General features: G+C 27.8%; 1 protein-coding gene across 1 annotated transcript; it reads left to right on the top strand.

Moving 5' to 3' along the window:
• Positions 1 to 16,339: 16,339 nt before the first annotated feature.
• LOC120071884 lies at positions 16,340 to 20,212 on the top strand. The gene is made up of 7 exons (XM_039024295.1): positions 16,340 to 16,748; positions 17,498 to 17,584; positions 17,690 to 17,950; positions 18,037 to 18,201; positions 18,337 to 18,390; positions 18,480 to 18,626; positions 19,493 to 20,212. The coding sequence occupies exons 1-7, from the start codon at positions 16,572 to 16,574 to the stop codon at positions 19,868 to 19,870; spliced, it is 1,269 nt and encodes a 422-aa protein (XP_038880223.1). The 5' UTR covers positions 16,340 to 16,571; the 3' UTR covers positions 19,871 to 20,212.
• The last annotated feature ends 3,346 nt before the right edge of the window (positions 20,213 to 23,558 follow it).

Raw genomic sequence — 23,558 nt, 5'->3', positions numbered from 1 at the left:
GTTGAATCGTAATCTAAATATAGTCTAATGGTTAAGCATACCATATTAACCAAATGATCAAAAATTTATATTATTCTATCTAGTTCAAATTGAAAAATTCGACAAATAAACACAATTAAAAAGAGGGAGAAAGAAAGGCAAGATTTTTTTTTTTTTAAAAAAAAAAGAAAATAAATTTATAAATTAACTACCTTAATAGTGTGTTTTAAATAACTTTAAAAAAAAAAAGTTTTTAATATCGGTCATTTCAAAAGAGGAAATTGTTAGACATGATTTACAATATTATTTACAAAATTATTTTTTCACAAATCAATTCTCATGTCAAAATATATGAATTATGTTATAAATAGTGTTACTCATGCATCCGAATTTTCATTTATAAGCAGCCATATTCACTTTCATTTTAGAGATATTTTATCAAATGATTTTTAAAATGGTTACGAAAAAATTGAAGTCTAAGAACGTAATCGAAATCTGTATTGACTCGAGAATTATATATGTTGATAACAAAATTTGGACTGGTTAAATTTTGAAAATGTATTTGATATTCTCTTGACAACAACATGAATTTGTTTATTTAGGAAAAAATGTGACCCGCAATATATGAAAGATATGCACACCAATGTGGAGTCTATCACGTATGCTTCGATACTTGAGTTAGCAAAGAAATCTCCGTAGTAAGTATATAATTTGAATGCTAAATTTGACTTACTTCCTCTAGGGTTTTACCACGTATTTATAATGTTCACTGAGTTGTTAAATATAAAATTGAAAATTTATCAGTTTATTTACTTTTAAAATTTAAGAAACATAAGCTTTGGAAGTTAAGGGGCTAAATTTGTAATTTGCCATTTGTTTAGTTTAACAATATATAGAGACAAAGTATTCAAATATTTAACTCTTAGTAGTAGAGGGAAATGACACTCTTTTTAAAGAAGAGAGAGAGCGAGAAAATATCTTTCCAGATCAAAGAACGTCACTTAGAGGAGACTAGAGATACGATGTCACGAACAGATTTGTTCTGTTCTCAAGAGATATGACAAAACCGAACAATATTAACAACGTTCCCTACCAAAAAAAATACTTAATGAAGATCCCAAATTCAACCGGAAAAAAAAAAAAAAAAAAAAAAAAAAAAAAAAAAATCCTCCCTATTTAAAAGCTCGGTAATTTCCGACGCATCAAATTCCACTTATCAAATCTTAAATCAATTATGAGCCTTTGAATTTATGCTCCAACACCTTTACTCATCATTTTTTTTTCCTCTTTTTTTCCAAAATTCAATCTCCATCATTCCACCTTTTACCCTTTTTGCCATAAAGTTTGAGTCCCATTTTTAGCCCAATCCCAAACATAACAATCCCTCTAACATTTTCCACAACCCTATGTTTCATCATTATATTTGTCTTCAAACATGATGCTTTTTCTCTTTTAATTAATGTTCCTCACCTTCATTGCATATCAATCTATATTTTATTGTTTTCTTTTACCTCTTTTATTTTAAAATCTTATTGCAAATAATCCAATAAGCTCCAAAATGATTCTTTCATTGTATTTTTAACCATGTTAAATAATCTAGACATTGTTTATTAACTATATGTCTCGTTTTTTCATAATTTTAAAATTTAACCTTACAAACATTACTTTTACTAATAAATTTCTCGACGTTCTATCATTGTTCTGGAAAATCAAGTCAAAACTTGAAAATTAAAAATATATATAGTCAAAAAAATTTATCAAAGGAGGTCTAACGATGTTTCTTAGAAATTATCAAAGTAAATAAAGCTTAGTTGACATATGGATACGTTAGCAATTAAGAGAATCCTCCATCTCATATATATATATGGAGAGTTGTTTAAATTTTTAATTTGTCGTTTGTTTTATATACCATATATTTCTTGTACAATTGGATTTTTTGTCATGACTTGTCAAGTTCATTCTAATGCAACATTATTTTAAAATAATAACATTTTTTAGTTGCAGTCATTGCTCTTTTACCTATCAGGTTAACAAATAATTTTAAACAAACAAAATATAAATATAAGTCCAAAATATATATTATTTTAATTAATCGATCTCGCACAATAAGCATAAATTGTAAAATACATCGAAATACACTTTAATTCTTAAGAAAACCAATAAAGATTAAAATGAGTCTCTATATTTATTTAGGATGAACCATTTTTATTATTAAAAAAGAATTACTAATAGAAAAAAGGTCAAACTATCTACATAAATAATAATAATAATAATAAAATATTGATAGACTTCTAGTAAGGTCTATCATATAGTATCAATGATAAACTTTCATCAATTTCTATCACGGATAGATACGGACAAACTTCTATTAATATTTATCAAATAAGATTAAATTTTACTATGCTGTGTAAATATTTTTTTCTTTATTTTTTTATTTTTGAAAATCTCCTAAAAAAATGTAAAAATATAATTGTTAAAAACCTATTTTAAATGGACGGTACGAATTGATTTTAAAATTAATTGAAAATACAAAGCATGAAATGGAATAAAATCAATCCCAAAAAAATTATGGGCTATTTGTAGAAAAAAATCCATGGTACTATCATAATATGTACTCATTCGACTCATATTTTAACCCATTAAATTATATATAATTCTTAAATGATTATTTTACGACAAATTATTTGAATACTATATAACTTTCATTCCATTTCTTTTTTCACATTCGTTCATTATTCATATAATAACATATTTTAAAATTCAGACTAATTAATTATTTAGTTACTAATTTTTAGTTTTTGAAAATTAAGGTATATAAATATCATTTTCATATATAAAATATTTGCTTTATTACTTTATCATTATTTTAAAATTACATTAAAGTCCGTACAAATTTATTATTAGTTTTTAAAATTACGACTAATAAATATGTAGTTTTAAATTTAACAAGTCCCTTACAAATGTCTAAAACATATGTAATCTTTTAATTTAGTATCTAAAAATTTCATAAAATATTAAAAATATTTAAAATTTTAATTGTTATATTAGAAAAAAAAATGTTTCTAATTGAACGACACATTGTAGCGAAAAATTACTTCATTTTTTTAAAAACGTCTGGTGCTACATATTAGACACACTAATCATGTAAATGATCAATGATCTAGTATATGTTTTTTAAAGTTCAAGAACTATATATGATACAAATTTTGACATTAATGGACTAAACTTTTAACCTTAAATAAAGTTGTGTTCCCTAACATAAAATTCTAAATCTCCTGCTATTCATATGTCAAATAGTTAGGATCATTTTCACGATATTATATAATTTGAATGTTATATAGATACATCTAAAATTATATTTATATGAACTTGTGTTTCCTTACATAAAATCTTGAATCCGCCGTTACTTATACGTATAAGTTTATAGAGTAAAAAAATGAAAATATATAATCATTAAAAAAAAAGAAAAGTTAATGAAGTAAATAATGAGGCTGATGGTAATTACAATGTTTAAATGATTGAGAAATTTGACCAAGTGGTAGGTGGTCAAGCAAAATGCATTGGATTCTATAAAATGGAGAATTGAGTCAGTTTCTTTTAGCATTATTTATTCTTTTGTCCTCGTGTTACGTGATGCTGGATGGATGGCCTCACGGGTGTACTCCCCTCTTTCTCAACCCTACACGTGTACGGTCATCATAGCATCTCCTTTGCCACCATTCTCTCGAGCAAAATTTCTAGTAGTATTACTACTTTCGTTCATAATTTTACATGTCATCAAATGGTATGTTAATTTGACTCTCACCTTCGAGCCATTTTCTCCTCTACGAAGATGTTTGGGCCAAATAGTTAAAAGTAAGAAGTTCTGGGACGTTTGGGACAAAGAGTTAGTTATTATAGTTCTAGATTATTATAGCTAGTTGTAATAGTTTGTGTTTTGGTGTAGACTGTTTTAGTTTGAGAAGGAAGTTGTGACAACTGTAGCAAATAGTAAATAGTATTGACTATGGTTAAATAGGGAATATAAAATAGTATTTACTGTGTACCGAAATATGGTTATTATAATCTTATGATAAACTTCACTCCAAACACACACTTAGAAAGTAGAGAGATGTGAAATCATCTACTTATTTTGCGGGAGGAGTTTATAGGTTCCGCTACTAATAAATACTAATTTCGTATCTTATTAACTTCTTACAACATGGGACCAGAAATTCACAACTCTCCAGATTTCATTGCTCCACCCCTTTCCCAAACACTCTTTTGATGTACATTGATAGGTCATAGATAGGTCGGGTTGGTTAATAAAAAAAAATTAAATATGGTCTCCAACCCAAATTTTGTAATATTTTTGGTTAAGTTGAGATAGGTTATACATTTTCTTTTATAAAGACGGAGAAATTAGTAGAGGTAGAAGCAACCAAGTGAAAACCTAATGTATATATTATACACACTAAATTTGAGTTTGGTTAAGAGTTGACTCAATTCAAATATAGAATCCTAAAAGATTAAACCCGATTCAAATCGAAGGGAAGGAAAAAAAGTTTTCAAGTTGGATAGTCTAAATTATTTAGATTATCGAATAATTTGATAAATCCTACTTTGCTATTTAATTTCCTTCCATTTCTCGTTACTCATTACCTCACCATCCTCTTAAATAACTCAAATTTTTTGTTTGTTTTTTTTTTTTTTTTTTTTGAAAGGTTAGGAATTTATAGAGAAAACCTTTTCCCCAAAAATAAAACAAAAAGGGATTTTTATTTCTTTTTTTTCCCTCTTTTATTTTCCATTTTTTTTCCTTAAGAAAAATGGAATAGAATCTTTTTAAAGGTTTTAATTTATTCTCTTTTGTAATCATTTCTTTTAATTAAGATTTTAGGTTTTTGTAATTGCAAAATTTTGGTTTCATTCGATTTATTAGTTTTGGAAATTGAGTGGGAAAACATTAAATTCAAGTTTTTAAGTTGTGGAAACTAAAATAAATTACTATAAATAAAAAATTCCATTTACATTTTATAGCAAATAATTCTAAAAATACTTTTGTACTTTTAAAACCTTTTTATGTAAATATTTTGTTAATATATTTTCAAGTAGATATTATGTTTAATTTTTTGTTTTTTTAAAAAAAATTAACTAATAATTTAAATGTTGCAATAAAAGCAACAACCATAATAATTAAGACAAGAAAATAAACATAGATCTCGAAAACATAAAACTAAAAGTAAAATTGTAATTATCGCATGATATTTGACCGTTTGTATTCCAAATAGAAATTTACGAGTCGTTTAAGTATTGCTATACAAAAGTTTTAATAGAAAAATTTTAATGGTAAAAAACAACATCAAAAACTTGCTGAAATTAGTATTTGAATATACACATATATGAGCGAGTAGCATATGGCTAAAGTTTTACTGGGTATAATATATATAGATCAAGTCTTTAACCTCGAGGTTGATAATTATATACTTTATATTAGTTGAGCTACGTTCAATTGACGAGAGTAATGAATTAAACCTTGAATCTTAAAGAAGACAAATAAATAAGTGATTGCCTACGACAAAGTCATGCTCAAATTGAGCTTGAAGCTTGAAGGAAAAGAAGAATAAGTAAATAGCATGCATATATTTTATTACTATCCAAAATAGAAAAGAAAAAAAAAGTGTTATATAAATATATATACACACGAAAAAAATTATCCATCTATTTGTAATGGTTCGATTTCAACAAGATATAAACTCAACTAACTATTAAGTATATGAATGATTGAAAACAAGTTCAATTATATATATATATATTGCAAAAGATATAAAAAGATAAGGTTCCACACCTTGAGGTAAACATGTAAGCAACCTAAAACGTGGAGCATAAATAACCAATAAAAGAGATATTTATACCATCGACTTTGCATCTAGTGACGAATCAAAAAACGGAAAACTTTATATAATTTAGTAAAAATAAATGTAATGAGTGAGGCTTAAAGGTGGTTAAAAGGCAGATCTATCACTTGGCTAGCAACGGTTTTAATACTATGCCAATTTTTATATAGAAAGAGAGCATAAAGTTGAGGGGAATTCTACCTATACTATATCTGTCGATAAGTATTCAACTAAGCACTAGGTGAGAAACCTTGACATTTTTTAATACACACAAAATCTTTAACTAATTTTATCGTTTTTTTTAACTGTTGGTGAAACTTTTTGTTTGAATCAAATGAATTTTATCGATATAGATTGAATTTATATATTTCATGCAATGTGTTGTAATTTAAAACATTTGAGGAAAGAAAAGACATGAGGAGACTTGTAATTAGGTCAATGAAGCAAAGGTTGAAATAAAATGTGGTAACTTGGAAAACCGATCTTTAATTTTTACCATTATTCATTTAATTTAGTAGCTAAAGTTAGTAAAAAAAAAAAAAAAAGTTGATGAATAAACTTCTAATGTATTTAATGAAACAAGGGCATAATTGTAATTTAACCTCCAAGCTTAAGCATAACATCACAACTACAATCATGGGGCAAAAAAAATTTATATTTTAAGAATGAGTATGTTTTTCAAAGTAAAAACATTTCGATCCATTTTTGTCCATTATCTTAAATTAAGTTTGAAGTCTAATATGATGAGATTCAAAGGTTTTAGTGGTTATAGTACTATTTTGATCTATTTATTTTGAGTTTAGCTCTATTTTGATCGTTGGTATTTTTAATTAGTCACTGCATTTAGTTTAGTGTTCATTTTATTTTTATTCTTTTTAAATATATTAGTATTATCTTTATAAATTATAAAAATATAATTTTTATCATAAACATTGTTATCATTATTACTATTTACCCAATTTTGATAGAAGATGACTTTGAATAACTATATTTCAAATTTATTGAAAATACTGGGACTAAACCTAAAGTAAAAGGATGTAAATGACATTTTAACCTAAAATTTGATACAGTTTGAGAAGTTTACATGATGGTCTTCAAAGATATCGCAAAAGACCAACTATGTTGCATCAAATTTAATTTATACAATCTTATTTTATTTTTCTAGCATGTTGAATTAACAGCAATAGAGAATATATGTGGATGACAGGAGAGTACTTGTCGTTGTTGCTAGAGAAATTTTCACAAAAAAAAAAAAATAATAAAATAAACTATTTATAGAAATAGAAGAAAAAAAACATGGTTAGACTTTTATCGGTGTCTATCATTGATATACTCCTATTTGTTTCTATAGATAAAATTCTATCCGCCTCTATCAAATAAGATTAAAATTTTCCAATTTTGTGTAAATAGTTTTTTTATTTTTCTAATTTTGAGATCCCCTTTTTATTATCTGTCAAGAGAAGAGAAATTAATAAATAAATGTATATAAAGTTTGAGGCAAAGCTAAAAAGCACTCGCTAGTCAACTCAATACAGGAAAGCTAATGGAACAAAACAATTTATAAAAGAACTTCGTTTTATGTTAACTTTTTTAATAAGAAAAGTGATATTTTTATATGACATTATTGAAATTTTGTTTTTGGATATCTGGTTGGGGTATGATACATATACCCTAGGGATGAACACTAAAAGTAACTAAATTTAATTGAATCAAATTAAAATTTTGATTTTTACCCGGGGGCATCGGTTTGATTTGATTCGAAATTACGAGGAAATCAATTTTTTTTTGTTCAATTCAATTTAGTATTAAATTTGAAAACTGAATCCAAAACCAAAATGAATAATTGGTTTACCTCCCTATATCATTATAGTTATTAAATTTTGGAATAATGAATATTTCATTTGATTATTTTTTAATTGAGTGGAGAAACATTAAATTCATAAGTTTTTTTAGTTGGGGAAACTATATATACATATATAATTTTTAAAGTCTTTGTTGTTTTAAAAATTTAGCTAAAAAATCAAATGTTTTAATAAAACCGACAACAATGGTGAAAACAAGTAAAAAAAAAAAAAGGAAATAAACATAAAACTAAAAATAAAAATAAAATTATAACTGTTAGATGATATTTGATTATTTGTGCTCCAAGCAGAAGTTTATGAGTCGTTTAAGTAGTATTTCAAGGCACAAGTCTATCTCTATATTATACTTTGATTTTTAAAAAAAAAAAATAATTAAATTAATCTTGATCCATTCAGATTGTCACAAATGTAAGACTCGTTAAAATAAAAAAATATAAATATTGATATAACTGTCGGTTTCTCAATTAATAGCTTAAAGCAAGTCTCATCATATCGTTATACATTTAATGCATTTCATGCCCCATATTCCAGCTTTTGCATCACATCATTATTTTTCTCTTAAATATACATTAATCAAAAGGGTTTATTAAAGTTAAAGATACTTAATTAAAAAAAAAGGAAAGATGAAAAGGAAGAAAGGGAGAGAAATAAACAAAGGATTGAATTTGACAAAAGGCATGGCTAAAAAGTTGGGGGAAATGGAAAAAAGAAGAAGAAAGTTCCTTTATTTTAGTTAAATTGAAAACTTTATGGGGGCATAAATACAACAAGGAGGAGGTGATTGATAATAAATATTCATAAAGCTTGATGTATATATCTTTATAAGATTGCTTTATATATTTTTTTATATTTTATCTTCATTATGCTTTTTAAGTGATTACATATTTGATTTTTATGTGATTATGTGGGTATGATTTCAATAGAAAATGCTTCAATTGGAATTTTTGGATTGATTGGGGAATTTTATTATTATGATTGAAGTGTTTTTTTCCCCCACTTTGTTGACATTTTCAACTCAAGTAGGTGTGTTGGAATTCTATTCAATAATGATTTTTATATTTCTCTTTTAAATAGGATTAATCAATAAATAAAATTACTTGTTATTATCTTTAAATTTTATTTTTTTAGTTCGATAATTATGGGTGAGATCCAACCATCTACCTTTAAGAGGATAATTAACATCTTATATACCGAATTATATTCGATATAACATTTTAAAGTTATATTCGATATTAGATTATTTAATGAATGTAAAAATTCAAGACGTAACTAGGACATACAAATTATGTTTATATACTCTAGGGAATTGGAAAATGAAGCCATATTGGTAGGTGGATTAACGTATCTCGTAATATTGAATACACTTTTTTTAAAAAATATATATATATAATATAGTTTGTCAACACGAGCAAAATTTAACCGAGATAAAATATGTACTTTTAACTAAGAGGTTAACCATTTATTATATGTAAGTTTTAGGTTTAATGTCCTATTTTGGTCAATGAACTTTGAATACTGTTATATTTTGGTCCTTAGACTTTAAAAATGTCTATTCTGATTTTTAAACTTTTAAAATGTGCTAAGTTTGTCATTTGGTATTAAGATTTTGTAACTCTTAAACATGTGATGAGATGATTTGTATTTTTGGATGGCTAGTCCGCTAAATAAGTTAACCACGCTCAAGGTTTCAATTTTGAATTAGGTCGGAAAATTTTCTGTAGGATAACTCAAAAGTCATTTTACATTCAAGATTTTGATCACTCACTATTTTGACACGTTGGTTGTTAACATTTTATTTCACCTTTATTTTGCTCAATACATGCTAGACACGATTTCACTCAAGAGTTAACATAATTTGAAGAGTATGAACTAAGGTAAATACTTTTTAAAGTTTTGGAACTATTATGGACCAAAATAGAATAAAATTCAAAATTAATGAACTGAAATAGGTGTTAAACCTAAATTTTACAAATATAGACCATTTTAGATTTATGAACTTTTTAAAAGTTTTAAATATATCTTAGCAATTTATTTGATGTAAAAATGAAAGTTTAACGGTTTATCAGACCTAAAACTATAAAGATTAAGTCCCTATTTAACAACCATCGTATTATTTATTTATTTAAATTGATGCTAGTTTCATCCTAATTTAATAATTACAGTTTCATATTTTTTAAAGAAAATATTGAATTAGTAGTCAAATTCTAAAATAAATAAATGGTAAAACTACAAAAATATATTTTTGAATATAACAAAATGTCACTGTCTATACTAATTGAATGCGACATGCATCCATTAATAAACGATAGACCGTGATAAATATCTATTAGATATTTGTAAATGTCTGTCGCTTATCATTTATAGATAATGACATTTTGCTATATTTGTAAATAAATTTGTTTATATTTTTTTATTTAAAAATATATTTTTTAATTTTCAAAAGAATTTTTTTTAATACAAATTAGGGAGGAAATATTTGAACTGTGGATCTCTATCTAAATTATTATATAAAGTTTATTGTATAAAATAAAAATAAAAATAAAAAAACAAATGATTTTTAGGGGACTTGAATTATTTTTGTTTTATTTTATTTTGTTAAGAACACTTGACTAGAATTGAAATGTTTGAATATTTTCCAAATACACTGTTTTAAGTTTGCTAGCTTGTGACGCACTTAGCGTGACCTGCGGGTGACCTACCTTAACCGAGGGTGACAGAAACTGCAACGGCTACCTGCTTCTCGTCAATCGATGACTTTTATTTTTTTCCTTTTTCCTTTTTCTTCGGGAAATGGGAATTTTCGTCCTTTATTTTCCAAATGACCAAATTACCCCCACTGTTAATTACCATGCTTTGCTTGTCCGTTACCGTTGGGATAATGTTTTTTAATTATATATATAAAGTTATTTTTTTGAAATTCGTTGTTGGAATATTCTAATTATTCTTCTCCTGACATTTTCATAAATCTATTTCTATAAAATTTGTAGATATCTCTTAACTATTTATATATAATAATTTTTTTTTTAAATATCAAATTAAAATATCATTTTCTGTAGATTTTGAAGTTGTTCATTTTTAGGTTGTAGATTTTTAATTATCTATTTTAGTTATTTTATTTTTAATGTTATTATTTAATTAATTTTGATAAAAATTTATTAAAAATATTTAAATTAAACTAGACAATTAAAATTATAAAGATTAAAATATAATAGATTTTAAATATAAAAATTAAAATGATATTCTAATCTATATATATAGGTTTTTGTTTCGTTGCAATGTGAAGTGAAAATATATCACGTGAACTATTCTTTTAATCTCAATGTACCCATGTGTCATTTTTTATTATTTTATTATTTATTAAATTTAATAAAGATAACGTGAAATTATTCGATTTTTTTGGCTTTTCTAGAGGGGAAAAAGAACAACGATATGAATGAGTGATCACTTGATTTTGAATCTGATCCATTATATAAATTCTCTTTTACATATTTAAAAACATTATAAATTTATTCTAATTACAAAAATTCTCATATTATTCTCCTCTTCTGTTTCGAGTTTTTAAAAAATGTTCAAAAATCACCATTTAAATTAAAAAATGAATTAAAATATCATTTTGGTCTATATAATTTGTTAAATTACGAACCTTATACTTTCAATTGAATCATGTTTATTCATAGACTTTCAATAAATCTTAAACTACTAATTTATTCATGATTTTTCAAGAAAATAAATTGTTATCTATTAACATTTTTACTAAACATTTTATAAATATATTTACATATTATATTATATTTTCTGGCATACAAAATATTATCATTATGTAACAAGTATCAGTAGAAAAAAAAAAAAAAAACCTTTGAGTCACTAAATTTATATTTATCTAAAATATAATAACTAAAATTGAACAATTAAAATTACAACGCTTAATATTGAACAAACCTTAAAATATATTGACCAAAATGGTATTTTAACGTTAAAAAACAAGTAATCTCTCATTCCTCTTCTCTCCACTTTTTTTAGATAATAACTTTTTAAAATGTTATTATTTAAAAAATCACTTTTACTGATAAATTTTCTAATTTCAAATGTCATATCTTTATTTTAAAAAAAAAAACTACTTTAAATACTTTAATCATGATGAAAAAATATATTTCAAGAGTTTGTGGATCAAACACGTATATTAGACAAATTTTGGGGACTATAGCAATGTTTTCCCCTTCTATTTTTTAGTATAGGAGTGAAATACTGACCAAATATGATATTTGGTATAATATATTTATAGAAATCTATGAATACTTTTTTACAATGAAAAGATGACGAGTTCGCTACTTAAAACGCGACACTTGTTAATTGCATGATTATAGTACAAAATATCCTTTTTTTTTTTTTTTTTTTTTATAGGATACAAGATGGAAACGAATTAGTTGAGGCAATGAGGTACAAATCAAACTTACATTAACATGGTGTTATGTCCAACACACTATCTTACGATAATAATTAGATTAAAGCGGTTGAGTTTAATAAGAGGGATGTTACACGATTATAGACGAAGAAGGTTCTACTATGTTAAAAGCCTTGTGGATTTGGTTCCTACGTTTTGCTTTGGTTACTGCATGTATGAAAATTTGATTTTATTCGCTTTCAATCTTTTTGCAAATTATCTTTTAGAATTTCAATTTTAGTCATTCTCAGTGTTTTACATTTAATTGTACCACATCACAACATGTTTCAATAGTTTCTCAGTTCAACGATTGTGAATGTGAAAGATTACATAATCAACTGCTAAGATGGTAATTGGTACTCTGTCCACTGAGACCGATGATTAGTCCCAATACTTACCCTTACTAGTTTATTGATGACACTATTTATCTAGTCTACCTATATTTAAGTGAGTGAATAATTCATTTATCAAACGAACATCTTATTTATTTTTTTTACATTTTATAAATAACCATCCAAATAATATTCAATAATTTACAATATATAATATTTTTTTTATAAAGGACGACAGAGGTCAATAAAAGTTTATCAGTATAGATATATCGATATATACTTATAGAAGTATATCGATATATAATTAATATATATTTTTTAAATAGTTTAATATTTTAAAAAATTTTCAAATAAGTGAATGAAATGATTTGATTGTTGATATGATTTGGTGATGAAAGTGTGGGATTATAATTAGGAATGTTGGACATATTATATTGAAGTGTGTGATGTTTAAATTGGTATAATTTTTGTTGACTGAAAACATTAGAACCCACTTTATTCATTCATTGAGATTGGAGGACTGTGGCAAATCAGAAGGTGAATGATGAATTGCACTATGAGACAATGTGCACTAGGATATGAAATAATTATGGGTCTCTTTTTAATTTTTTGTGGTAACATGAATGTGGATTTTTTTATTTATTTTTTATTTATTTTTATTTTTAAGTTATAATAATAATAAATTAACTATAGCAATGAATAAGTATAGTTATATATGGGTAGAATGTTAGCCCTATCATTTAAATAATAAGAAAAAATATCTTTTTAATATCGAGTTTTAAATAATACGTGTATTTGGTTTTGAGTTTTCAAAACATATATTTTTTAGTCTAGAGCTTATTAATATATTCATTTGGTCTTTAAGTTATAAAAAAAAAAAAAAAAAGGTTTAAAAATTCGTTGCATTGATTTTTGTTTAAAACATATTTTTGTAATTTAAAATTTCATATAAATATATAAAACGAAAATTAAAAAATAGTTGGAGGACATTTTAAACCTATTATTAAAATCTTTAAGATTAAAAAGGTACAATTTGAAAATTCATTAACTAAATGCACCTATTTTAAAAGTCAGTGATTAAAAATGTATGTTTTGAAAATTCAAAGACCAAACACACATATTTTTTAAAATTCAATGATTAAAAAAGTAGTTTATCTTAATTATACTATGGGAAGTTTTTTAATTATGCTTCCATATTAATAATTTTTTTTTTCTGTTGGCAATATTTAGACAAAATAGTTAATATGATGTGTTTCTTTTTTTAAAAAAATTATTTTATGTATCAAATGACATAAATACCCAAAATTTACCTAACGTGTATCATAGTACTAGCATTAATGATCTACTAAATAAAAATATATTCAACCGTTTAAAAATGAGAGGTATATTTTCTTTTAGAGTCCATATTTAACGTATGTATTTACATAGTTCATAAATTAGTTAGATGCAAATGAGTGTAAGCTCAATTTTGCTCGTGATGTGATCAACCTATACTCAAATTTTGTCAAGTGTTTAAATTATAAATTTGATAAAAAAAAATGTAAATTTAATCATTTATCATGGTAAAAAGTTTCTTATCGAGTACTGAATTTTTTAATTTTGTTTCTAATAAAATAAGTCAATTGTCATTAACGACGACAACTATAAAATATGAAGTTGAGGTCTATATATACCAAATTCACAAAAAAAAAAAAAAAAAAAAAACTACGAGTAACATGTAGAGAGAATAATAATAATGATTTATTTCAATCAAAATGATTAAGATATACGTCATCAGCTAAGATATAAGAAAAAATACCAATATTCTATATAAATCTCTACTCCACGTTGAACTACTAAAAAATCATACAGTTTTAAAGACTAAGTTATGATTTAGAATCCGTTTAATAAACTGGATTATGTTTTATGAGTTTAGGAAATACTTGGAATAGAATTAACAAGTTCGTACATTTTTTTCTTTTAAAAAATATTTATTTATTTATTACATCAGCCTGGATATAATTTAATTATATGAGGGAACTTTTTTTTAATTATGCTACCATATTAGTCTCTTTCTGTTGGGAATCTCTAGGGGGGAAATTAACATGGTATGCTACCAAAATTTACTCAATGTATTATATTTGTAATATTAATAACCAATTAAATATAATCCATAGTTTAGAAATAAGGAATATGATTTTTTTTTAAAAGGTAGTATAGTTCATGAATTAGTAAGAACATAGTATAAAGTAAATAAATCGAGGGCTTATAAATTCAAATCTTGTCAAGTGTTTAAATTACAAATTTGATTTTAAAAAAAAGTTAGATACATTTGGCCGTTGTTCTGTACAAAAATTATACAAAATGCTCGAATTTTCAATTTTGTGTTAAAAAAAAACCATTGCAAGTAACCACCAAAACTAAAAAATTAAAATAAAATAAATAAGAAGTCCAAAGTCTATAAATACCCATTTAAAAAAATATATATTATAAACACGTGGGAGAAATAATAGACAGGTTTATGGTATCTTTAGAATGTTTTTTAACTGTTTAATTTTAAAAAACAAGTCATTTAAGAAGAAATTAGGGTATCTGACAATCACTCAAAATAATTTTTAGGATATTTTAATCAACTTTATCAAAAGTGTCTAAATGAAAATTAATTTTTTGAAAAACATTTTTTCTCTCAAATTAATACAAACGAGCCCTTATTCTATGTCTTCAACCAAGACATCAGAAATTCAAATATCAATAACAAAAAAAAAAATATATATATATATATTCATGTCAGAGGCAAAAATTTCACCATTCACAATTTTTTAGAAAATATATATAATATGAGGAAGAGAATTGAACACTTCGAAATTGATAATACATATTTTATGCTAATTAAATTACACTCATTATGGTTCCCAAAGACTGTTTGACCCGTGAGAAGGAGAAAAAATTGGTTTATTTAATTTATTTTAGGTTAAAATACCATTATGATCTCTATATTTCCAAGACTCATTTCATTTTAGTTCTTATACTTTCAAATGTTCAATTTTATTTTATAAACTCTCAATAACGGTTAAATTTATATCTTATTGCTAATGCTAATCTATTGTTGTTGTTTTTTTTCACTTTTTAGTTATATGTTAGCATTTTTATTACAAATTTTGAAAGCGCACACGCATATTGTATTTTATTCCATAAAAACTATTATCATCATTTAATCAATTTTAACAAAAATTAACTTCGAAAGACTAAATTTGATATTTATTGAAATTTCCTAAAATTATACATTTGAAAATACATACATTAAAATTAAACAAATTTCTAATTAAGGGACCATGATGATATTTTAATATTTATTTTAGAGTTATTTTCAAATATAAAAAAATAAACAAAAATATTTTCAAATATAGTAAAATATTACAATATATCACTAATAGACTATTATCATTTATAGATAGATACTATAGACACTTGCAGTTAAAAATATTTTGAGGAGTTTGACATTTAAAACAAATTTTCATTTATTTTATTCCATTTTCCTTTTTCTTTGACGGATTAAATAATGAGAAAGTGGAAGGAAAAGTCTAAATTTAATGGGTGACAGGAAAAAAAAGGTCCCATTAGAAAAAAGTATTCATCTTTAGATTATGTAATGTAATGCAAGTAAAAATATCCAAAAATCTTTCCTCTCCTATCTCCAAAATTTGACCATGCAAAAGCAAAGCCATTGGTTCTCCTAAAATCAACTGTTTCCCATTACAAGATTTTGAAAAAGGAAATGAAACACACGAAAAAGAAAATATGATTTGTACAGCAAAAGTCCGAATCGGAGGGAAAATGACAAGAAAGTGGGGCAGTTTTCTTGAGGGAGAGAGAGAGATTCAAGGCTTTTTAGGAAGAAGTGCGCGTGTGGGTTTTTTGAGAGAGAAGTTTTTCGTTTTTAAGCTCTATGTGAAGTGGGTTTTGTTAGTGGCCGTCCGCCATTGTTGTTCTTAAACTGAGCTTCTTCTTCTTCTTCTTCTTCTTCTTCTTCCGGGTTTTTCTCCATTTGGAGTGTGGTTGAGGGATTTGCTGTGGATCCGTGATTTTGAGAGTGTTTTTGGAGATGGGTTCTGCTCGATTTAGCAGATGCAGGACCATGGAAGCTCTCGTCGCCATTTTTTGTGTTTTGGGGATGATTTCTTTGTGCTGTGCGACGAGAATGGAATCAGGCTCTCGCCAGAAGCTCGAGGTGCAAAAACATCTCAGGCGTTTGAACAAACCTGCTGTTAAAACCATTGAGGTTTGTTTGTTTTCTGTCTCTCTCTGTTTTCTATTCAAATGGGGTTTTGATTGTGGTGGTTCTTGATCTGTTTGGTTTCTGTGAAATGGTGAGGAAGTGTGAGAAAATGGGGGAAAACCGAAAATGGGTGGTTTCCTTCATTTTCTCAGGAACCAAACAAGGATGGATGTATATAACTTTCTTCCCTTTTCTACTCTAATGGGGTTTACTTTCTGGGAAAATGTGGGGCAATTTTTGGTTTCCTTCATTTTCTCAGAAACCAAACAAGAATGGGACCTTCTACTCAAATGGGGTTTTCTTCTAGTGCCACTCTGTTTGTTTCCTGGGAAAATGGTGAGAAAATGTTTTGTTTTAATAAGAGAAATTAGTTTTCTTCCTGGGAAAAAGTTTGGTTTCCTTCATTTTCTCAGGAACCAAACATTAATGGGTACATTCTACTTTCTTCCCTTTTATACTCAAATGAGCTTTTCCTCTGGTGCCACTCTGTTTGTTTCCTGGGAAATTGTGGGAAAATGTTATGAAGCCAAATAAGGTTAACTTCACATTTTCTCTTGAAATCTTTGTATCTTAACTTTTTCAGGAGCTAAACACTATATATTGTTGTTTCTATTTGTTGAACTTCACTGAAAACTTGGCTGAAGACGGAGTTTATAACCTTTTATAGTTTAGAACAAAGAAGATTTTCTGGGTGTTTATGTTTAGTAAGCTCTTTGATATGGTTCTCATGTTTGTTCTGATTATTGAACCAGAGTCCAGATGGGGACCTAATTGACTGTGTTCACATGTCTCATCAACCTGCATTTGACCATCCTTTCCTCAAAGACCATAAAATCCAGGTGTGTTCTTGTTTCAACAGTTCTTTGCCATAGTTTTCTCTCACTTTCTCTTTAAAAGTTATAACACACAAAAGCTTTCTCTCATGGTTCTGTTTGGGTTTTCAGATGAGGCCAAGTTATCATCCAGAAGGGCTATTTGATGAGAACAAAGTAGCTGAGAAAGCCAGTGAAAAACCAAACCCAATAAACCAACTATGGCATGTTAATGGAAAGTGTCCTGATGGAACTATCCCCATTAGAAGAACTAAACATGAAGATGTTTTGAGAGCAAGTTCAGTCAAAAGATATGGAAGAAAGAAGCATAGATCAACCCCAATACCCCCAAGGTCTGCTGAGCCTGATCTCATAAATCAGAGTGGTCATCAGGTAATTATCACTTTTCTCCCTTTATTTTATCTCTCTTATACTTTTCTTTTTTCAGCTCTGATTTTGTTCTTTTTGGGTTTGTTTAGCATGCAATAGCTTATGTGGAAGGAGATAAGTATTATGGAGCTAAAGCAACTATGAATGTGTGGGAGCCCAGTATACAACAGCCTAATGAGTTTAGCTTATCACAGCTCTGGATTTTAGGAGGTTCTTTTGGTGAAGATCTCAATAGCATTGAAGCTGGTTGGCAGGTATAAATCATCTACATTATCTTTCATGTTACTGACTCAAAATGATTGAACATATAAATGAGAAAAAATGTCATAACTTCTTATTCTTTCTTAACAGTATTAATATCCTGCCATTATTTCTCTTCCATGAAACAGGTTAGTCCTGATCTCTACGGTGATAACAACACGAGACTCTTCACATACTGGACGGTGAGCCCTGCGTTACATTCGAACATTTCCTGCTTGTTTTCCGATTGTCTTTGTTTCTTTTGCTTACCCTGCCCCCTCCCCTTTTCCAGAGTGATGCATATCAAGCTACAGGCTGTTACAACCTCCTCTGCTCAGGCTTTATTCAAATCAACAGCGATATAGCAATGGGAGCGAGCATCTCTCCAGTCTCAGCATACCGAAATTCACAATACGACATTAGTATACTTGTCTGGAAGGTAAAAGCCAAAACCAGGCCTCTTTATTTTTAAATAACATGATAGTGTTTTCTAAAACAAGGAGAAAAATCCAATATCCATGAAAATGATAGTACCAATGAAAGAGGGCATGTGGGGGAAGAATCAGATGTTGGTTGCTTGTCCCATTCCCAATTGAATCACTCTAGACATTTCAAATCTTTTGGCCATATCAATAAATACCTTGCAGCAATAAATGAGGGCACTGATGGGGAGGGTGGGGGGAGATTTGAAACAAGAGTGCATTATTATGTTCTCATGCTGCTAAGAATCTCTTGGCCTTAACCATGACAGGTTGGCCTTGGGCCACCAAAAGGCGACGATAAACTGTAAACACTAGTGACCGAACGGTCATTTCCTGTCATTGATTAGTCACGGTGTGCTAAGCTATTTCAAATCCCCCTTCCCCTCAAGAATCCTTTCACCATAATCAAAACTCGCCATGAAATCACAGTGACCACCTGTAAATTAAGCCAGATTTTGTCATTGATTAGTTGGGGTGTATATAAGCTTGTCTGACCCCACCACGTCTCTTGATGAGACACCTTAACTCTGCCTCAACCCCTTTTTGAGTTTGTGCTTGCAGATCTGAAATGACTACTTTGAACTACTAGTTTGTTTGTATGAGATTGGTTTTTATATACGTAATGGTGATTGATATTTTGATTAGTCGGAGTGTATGTAAGCTTTTTTGACCCTACCATGTCTCTTGATGAGACACCATAACAAATCTCGGGCCCTTTTCGAGTTCATGCTTCCAGATCTGAAATGATAACCCACTTTAAACTACTAGTTTTGTTTGTATTAGATTGGTTTTTAACATACATAATGGTGATTGATTTATGTAGGATCCAAAAGAAGGGCATTGGTGGATGCAATTTGGAAATGGTTTTGTGATGGGGTATTGGCCTTCATTCCTATTCTCATATTTAGCAGACAGTGCTTCCATGATTGAATGGGGAGGTGAAGTTGTAAACTCAGAGCCAAATGGACAACACACTTCAACCCAAATGGGGAGTGGCCACTTCCCAGATGAAGGATTTGGTAAAGCAAGTTATTTTAGAAACATTCAAGTTGTTGATGGATCCAATAATCTCAAACCCCCAAAAGGCATTGGCACATTCACAGAACAACCTGATTGTTATGATGTTCAAACAGGCAGCAATGGGGATTGGGGCCACTTCTTTTACTATGGAGGCCCTGGTAGAAACCCTAATTGCCAATGAAAAAAAAGCTGAAATGACCATTTTACCCTCCAAAGTCTTCTCTCACTGTAAACTACCTCTCTTAGGCTAGTTAGGGGCTATATGTGACATTTTCTCACTGGTGGAAAGTTTTGGCTCTCTGGGTCATTTTTTTTTCTTTTTTTTTTTTTTTTAGAGGAAAAGATTCTCTCCATGTAAGTGGTGGGGTAAGGGAAGTGGCCCAAGTTTCTTAAAAGCCTGAAAAGAAACAGGGCCTTTTGCTATGACTTGATAATGGTGAATGTGTATTTTATTAGTTTATTGTATACTCCTCTCCCTTGGAGTTGCTTTATTAATGAAGAATGAATGGGTCTTCTTTTTTCTTTTTCTTTTTTTAAATTTTATTTTTTGGATTGTGAGGAATATTGTTACAAAGAAAAAGGAGATTCTATTCTTAATGGGATTTGTTTTCATTGTATAGTTTATTTGATTTTATTAACAAGGGTCTAGAAATATTTCTGTCTTCTATAAAAGTGAACCCCTTCCCCCCCCCCCCCCCCCCCCCCCTAAATAAAATATTATTTTAAAAATACTTAAAAAATAAATAAATAACAATTTTAGATGACAATAACATAGATAACATAATTTGTTTCTTATATGAAGATTGAAGAGACCTTGGAAAGAAGGGAGTAATAAAATTAAGCTCATATTAAACTTTCAAGTTTGAATCTATCTACCTCACAAGTTAGGAAAAATAATCATCAAAAGAGATTCAAGTATTGAATTCCTACTTATGAACATTCATGTCTAATAATGCCATTGAAACTAATCAAATATCTTTTGAAATAACAAATTTCCCTATAATTTTATTGTTGTTTTAGAAATATCCTTATATTTTCAAAAATTTCAATATTGTCTCATAATTTTCACAAACGTTTTAAGATTATCATTACAGTAGAAATTCTTCATAATTTTTTTCTAATGGAAATTGGCTCTTGAATGGTATGACAGTTATCTAGAAGTTGGAATAGAAAATTGGATCACCATACTATTTTATGTTATCGCCACTCGTTCAAAGTATTTAGAAATCTCTCCAACAAATAAATGAGATCAAAGCTGTTAAACTCGTTTAATCTCCATGCTTTCTACATCGACATCAATCTTAGAACTATCTTTTTCTCAAGTCATTTTTTTATAATTGTTTGGAAATAATTTAGATGTAGAGCAACCCCTTTTTATGATTCTCTTTAATCACTAAAAAAATGTCCCTTGTAAGATAAAGTAAGAGAAATTTGGGAAGTGATGTGCATGCTAGTGATAGTGAATGGTACTATCTTTTCCATTTCCACATACTTCGTCTCCCTTTTGAATCTTATCTTGTCCCACTCAAATTCTCCTTCACAATCTCACATTTCCTACCTTTTTTTCTCCCACCTTTCTACTACTTGCACATGAAAACAAAAGGGTTTTCTTTAAACTTTGTTTTGAGCTCAACAACACATGAGGTGGATGTTCGAACTTCTAACATTTTGATGAAAAACATAATAAATAACGGATAAAATTACGTTCAAATCAACATAAGTTTTAATTTCTTTAAGGTGAGTATTATGAGTAAATCCATTTATGTTTGATTACATCACTAATTTCGTTATTTCTTTGTAAAATAAAGGAAAAAAAAATGTATTTTTAATCCATAGGTTTGAGATCGAGTTTACATTAGGTTCCTAGGTTTCAAAGTGGCAAAGGGTCTTTTTCGTCTTTATGATGTATAGAATTGAGTTAGGATTCGACTTGGAGCGGCTCACCACTCTTTATTGAAACCTGCCAGTTATTTATTATTAACTCAAAACGTGGTGATAGTGAGTTGGGTTCAGGACGTCGTGAGATAGTTCGGTCCATATTCGATGTGGGCGTTAGAGCATTGAGAGGACCATGTTACACTTTTTGTCTTTAAGTTTTAGTTTGATTTCCATTTATTCCCTAAGTTTTAAGATGTTACAATTTTACTCTTATGTTTGAGTTTGTTTTAATTTGGTCTGTAGGGTTCAAAATTTACACTTTTAACCTCAATTTTTTTATTTGATACTCACTTTTAGTTTTTGGTGTCAAGGTCTATTGATTAATTTATAATAATCATTAAGTAATATGTTAAGATTAATTTAAATAGGGATGAAAGAATAACAAAAGGTATTAATTATAATTCTTTTAATTCCTTTTAAATTAGTTAATTGACATTAATAATAAATGCTAAAAGTGAGTATATAGTACAAAATCAATATTAAAAGTATAAATCTTGAAACATAAATACCAAATTTAAATAAAACTGCAAAAATTGAGCATAGCTCAAATGATATCAAATATGTACGATAACCTCGAGTCAGAGGTTAGATCCCCCACATATTGTAAAAAAATAATAATAATAAACAAATTTTTTTAAAAAAAATCAAGAGTAAAATTGTACATTTTGAGATTTAAAGATTGAAATTAAACTCAAAATTTAAAAACGAAGATGTAGAATAAATACAAATCCCAAAACTTTCCATAGTCATTGTTACTATTATTATTATTATTATTATTATTTGGGTGTTCTTTCATTGAAACCTTGGAAAGCTCAATATGTGAACGTTAAAAAGTAAATTAATACTTTATTTTATTTAAATAAAAACTTTTGGAAGTTGGATTTACTTTTTCAAAGAATATATATTTTGTATTTTCAAGATTCTCATTATTATATTTTGAAAAAATTTCAACTTTCTAAGTAAAAGAAAAAAGTGATATTTTTATAAGGAAAGAAAAATGTTTTGGATTAATTGCTCAAAAGATTCATTTTAAAGGTCTAAAATAATAAATGACCTAGATTTTGAAAAAAATATCAAATGTCCTTTGCTGATGTCATGACCACGTGAAGTTACATTATCGTCTTTATTTTTTCTTTTCATCTTCTCCGGTGTGAGAAATCTTTCTCCGCACGTTATCTTCTTCTTCTCCGACTTATTCTCCTCTATACGTCTTATTCTTCTTCTCTGGCACGGCAGGTCCATGCGAGTAGCTCTGATGTGACCAACTTTGGTGAGCAAGAGACAAGAAAGACGAATGACTTTGTGAGTGATGAAACAAAGAGAGAGCGAGAGTGAGACGAGCTAGAGTGAAAGACATAGTGATTTGTGAAGAAAAAAGATGAGATAGCGAGACGAGCTTCTTTTTTCTTTTTCCTCTTCTTCTCTGGTGCGAGAAATCTTTCTTTGCACGTTGTTTTATTCTCCTCTGTACATCTTATTCTTCTTCTCTGGCACAATGAGTCCTTGCGAGCAGCTCCGATGCGACCAACTCTTATGAGAAAGAGAGCAGAGAGATAAGTGATTTTGTGAGTGATGAAACGGAGAGATAGCGAGATGAGCGAGAGGGAGACGAGCTAGAGCGAGAAACATAGTGATTTGTGAGTGAAAAAAAGAAGAAGAGAGAATGAGACGAGCTAGAGCGAGAGATATAATGACTTGTGAGTGAAAAAATAAGAGAGAGCGAGACGAGCTAGACAAGCAAGAGCGAGACGAGCTAAAAAGCAAGAGCGAGACTACTTTTTCGCGTGCATGCGAGTATATTTTAGTAATTTCACTTGAATTTGACGTCAACAAAGGGTCATTCGGCATTTTTTTTCCTTAAAAAAAAGGGTCGTTTCACATTTTTTGCCTAATTTTTGGGTCATCCATCCGATGGACCCAAATGTTTTCCA

Source organism: Benincasa hispida, chromosome 2, assembly GCF_009727055.1.
Source record: "Benincasa hispida cultivar B227 chromosome 2, ASM972705v1, whole genome shotgun sequence".
Lineage (NCBI taxonomy): Eukaryota > Viridiplantae > Streptophyta > Magnoliopsida > Cucurbitales > Cucurbitaceae > Benincasa > Benincasa hispida.
Note: the sequence above shows the minus strand (reverse complement) of the source record. Positions and strands in the feature narration are given on the sequence as shown.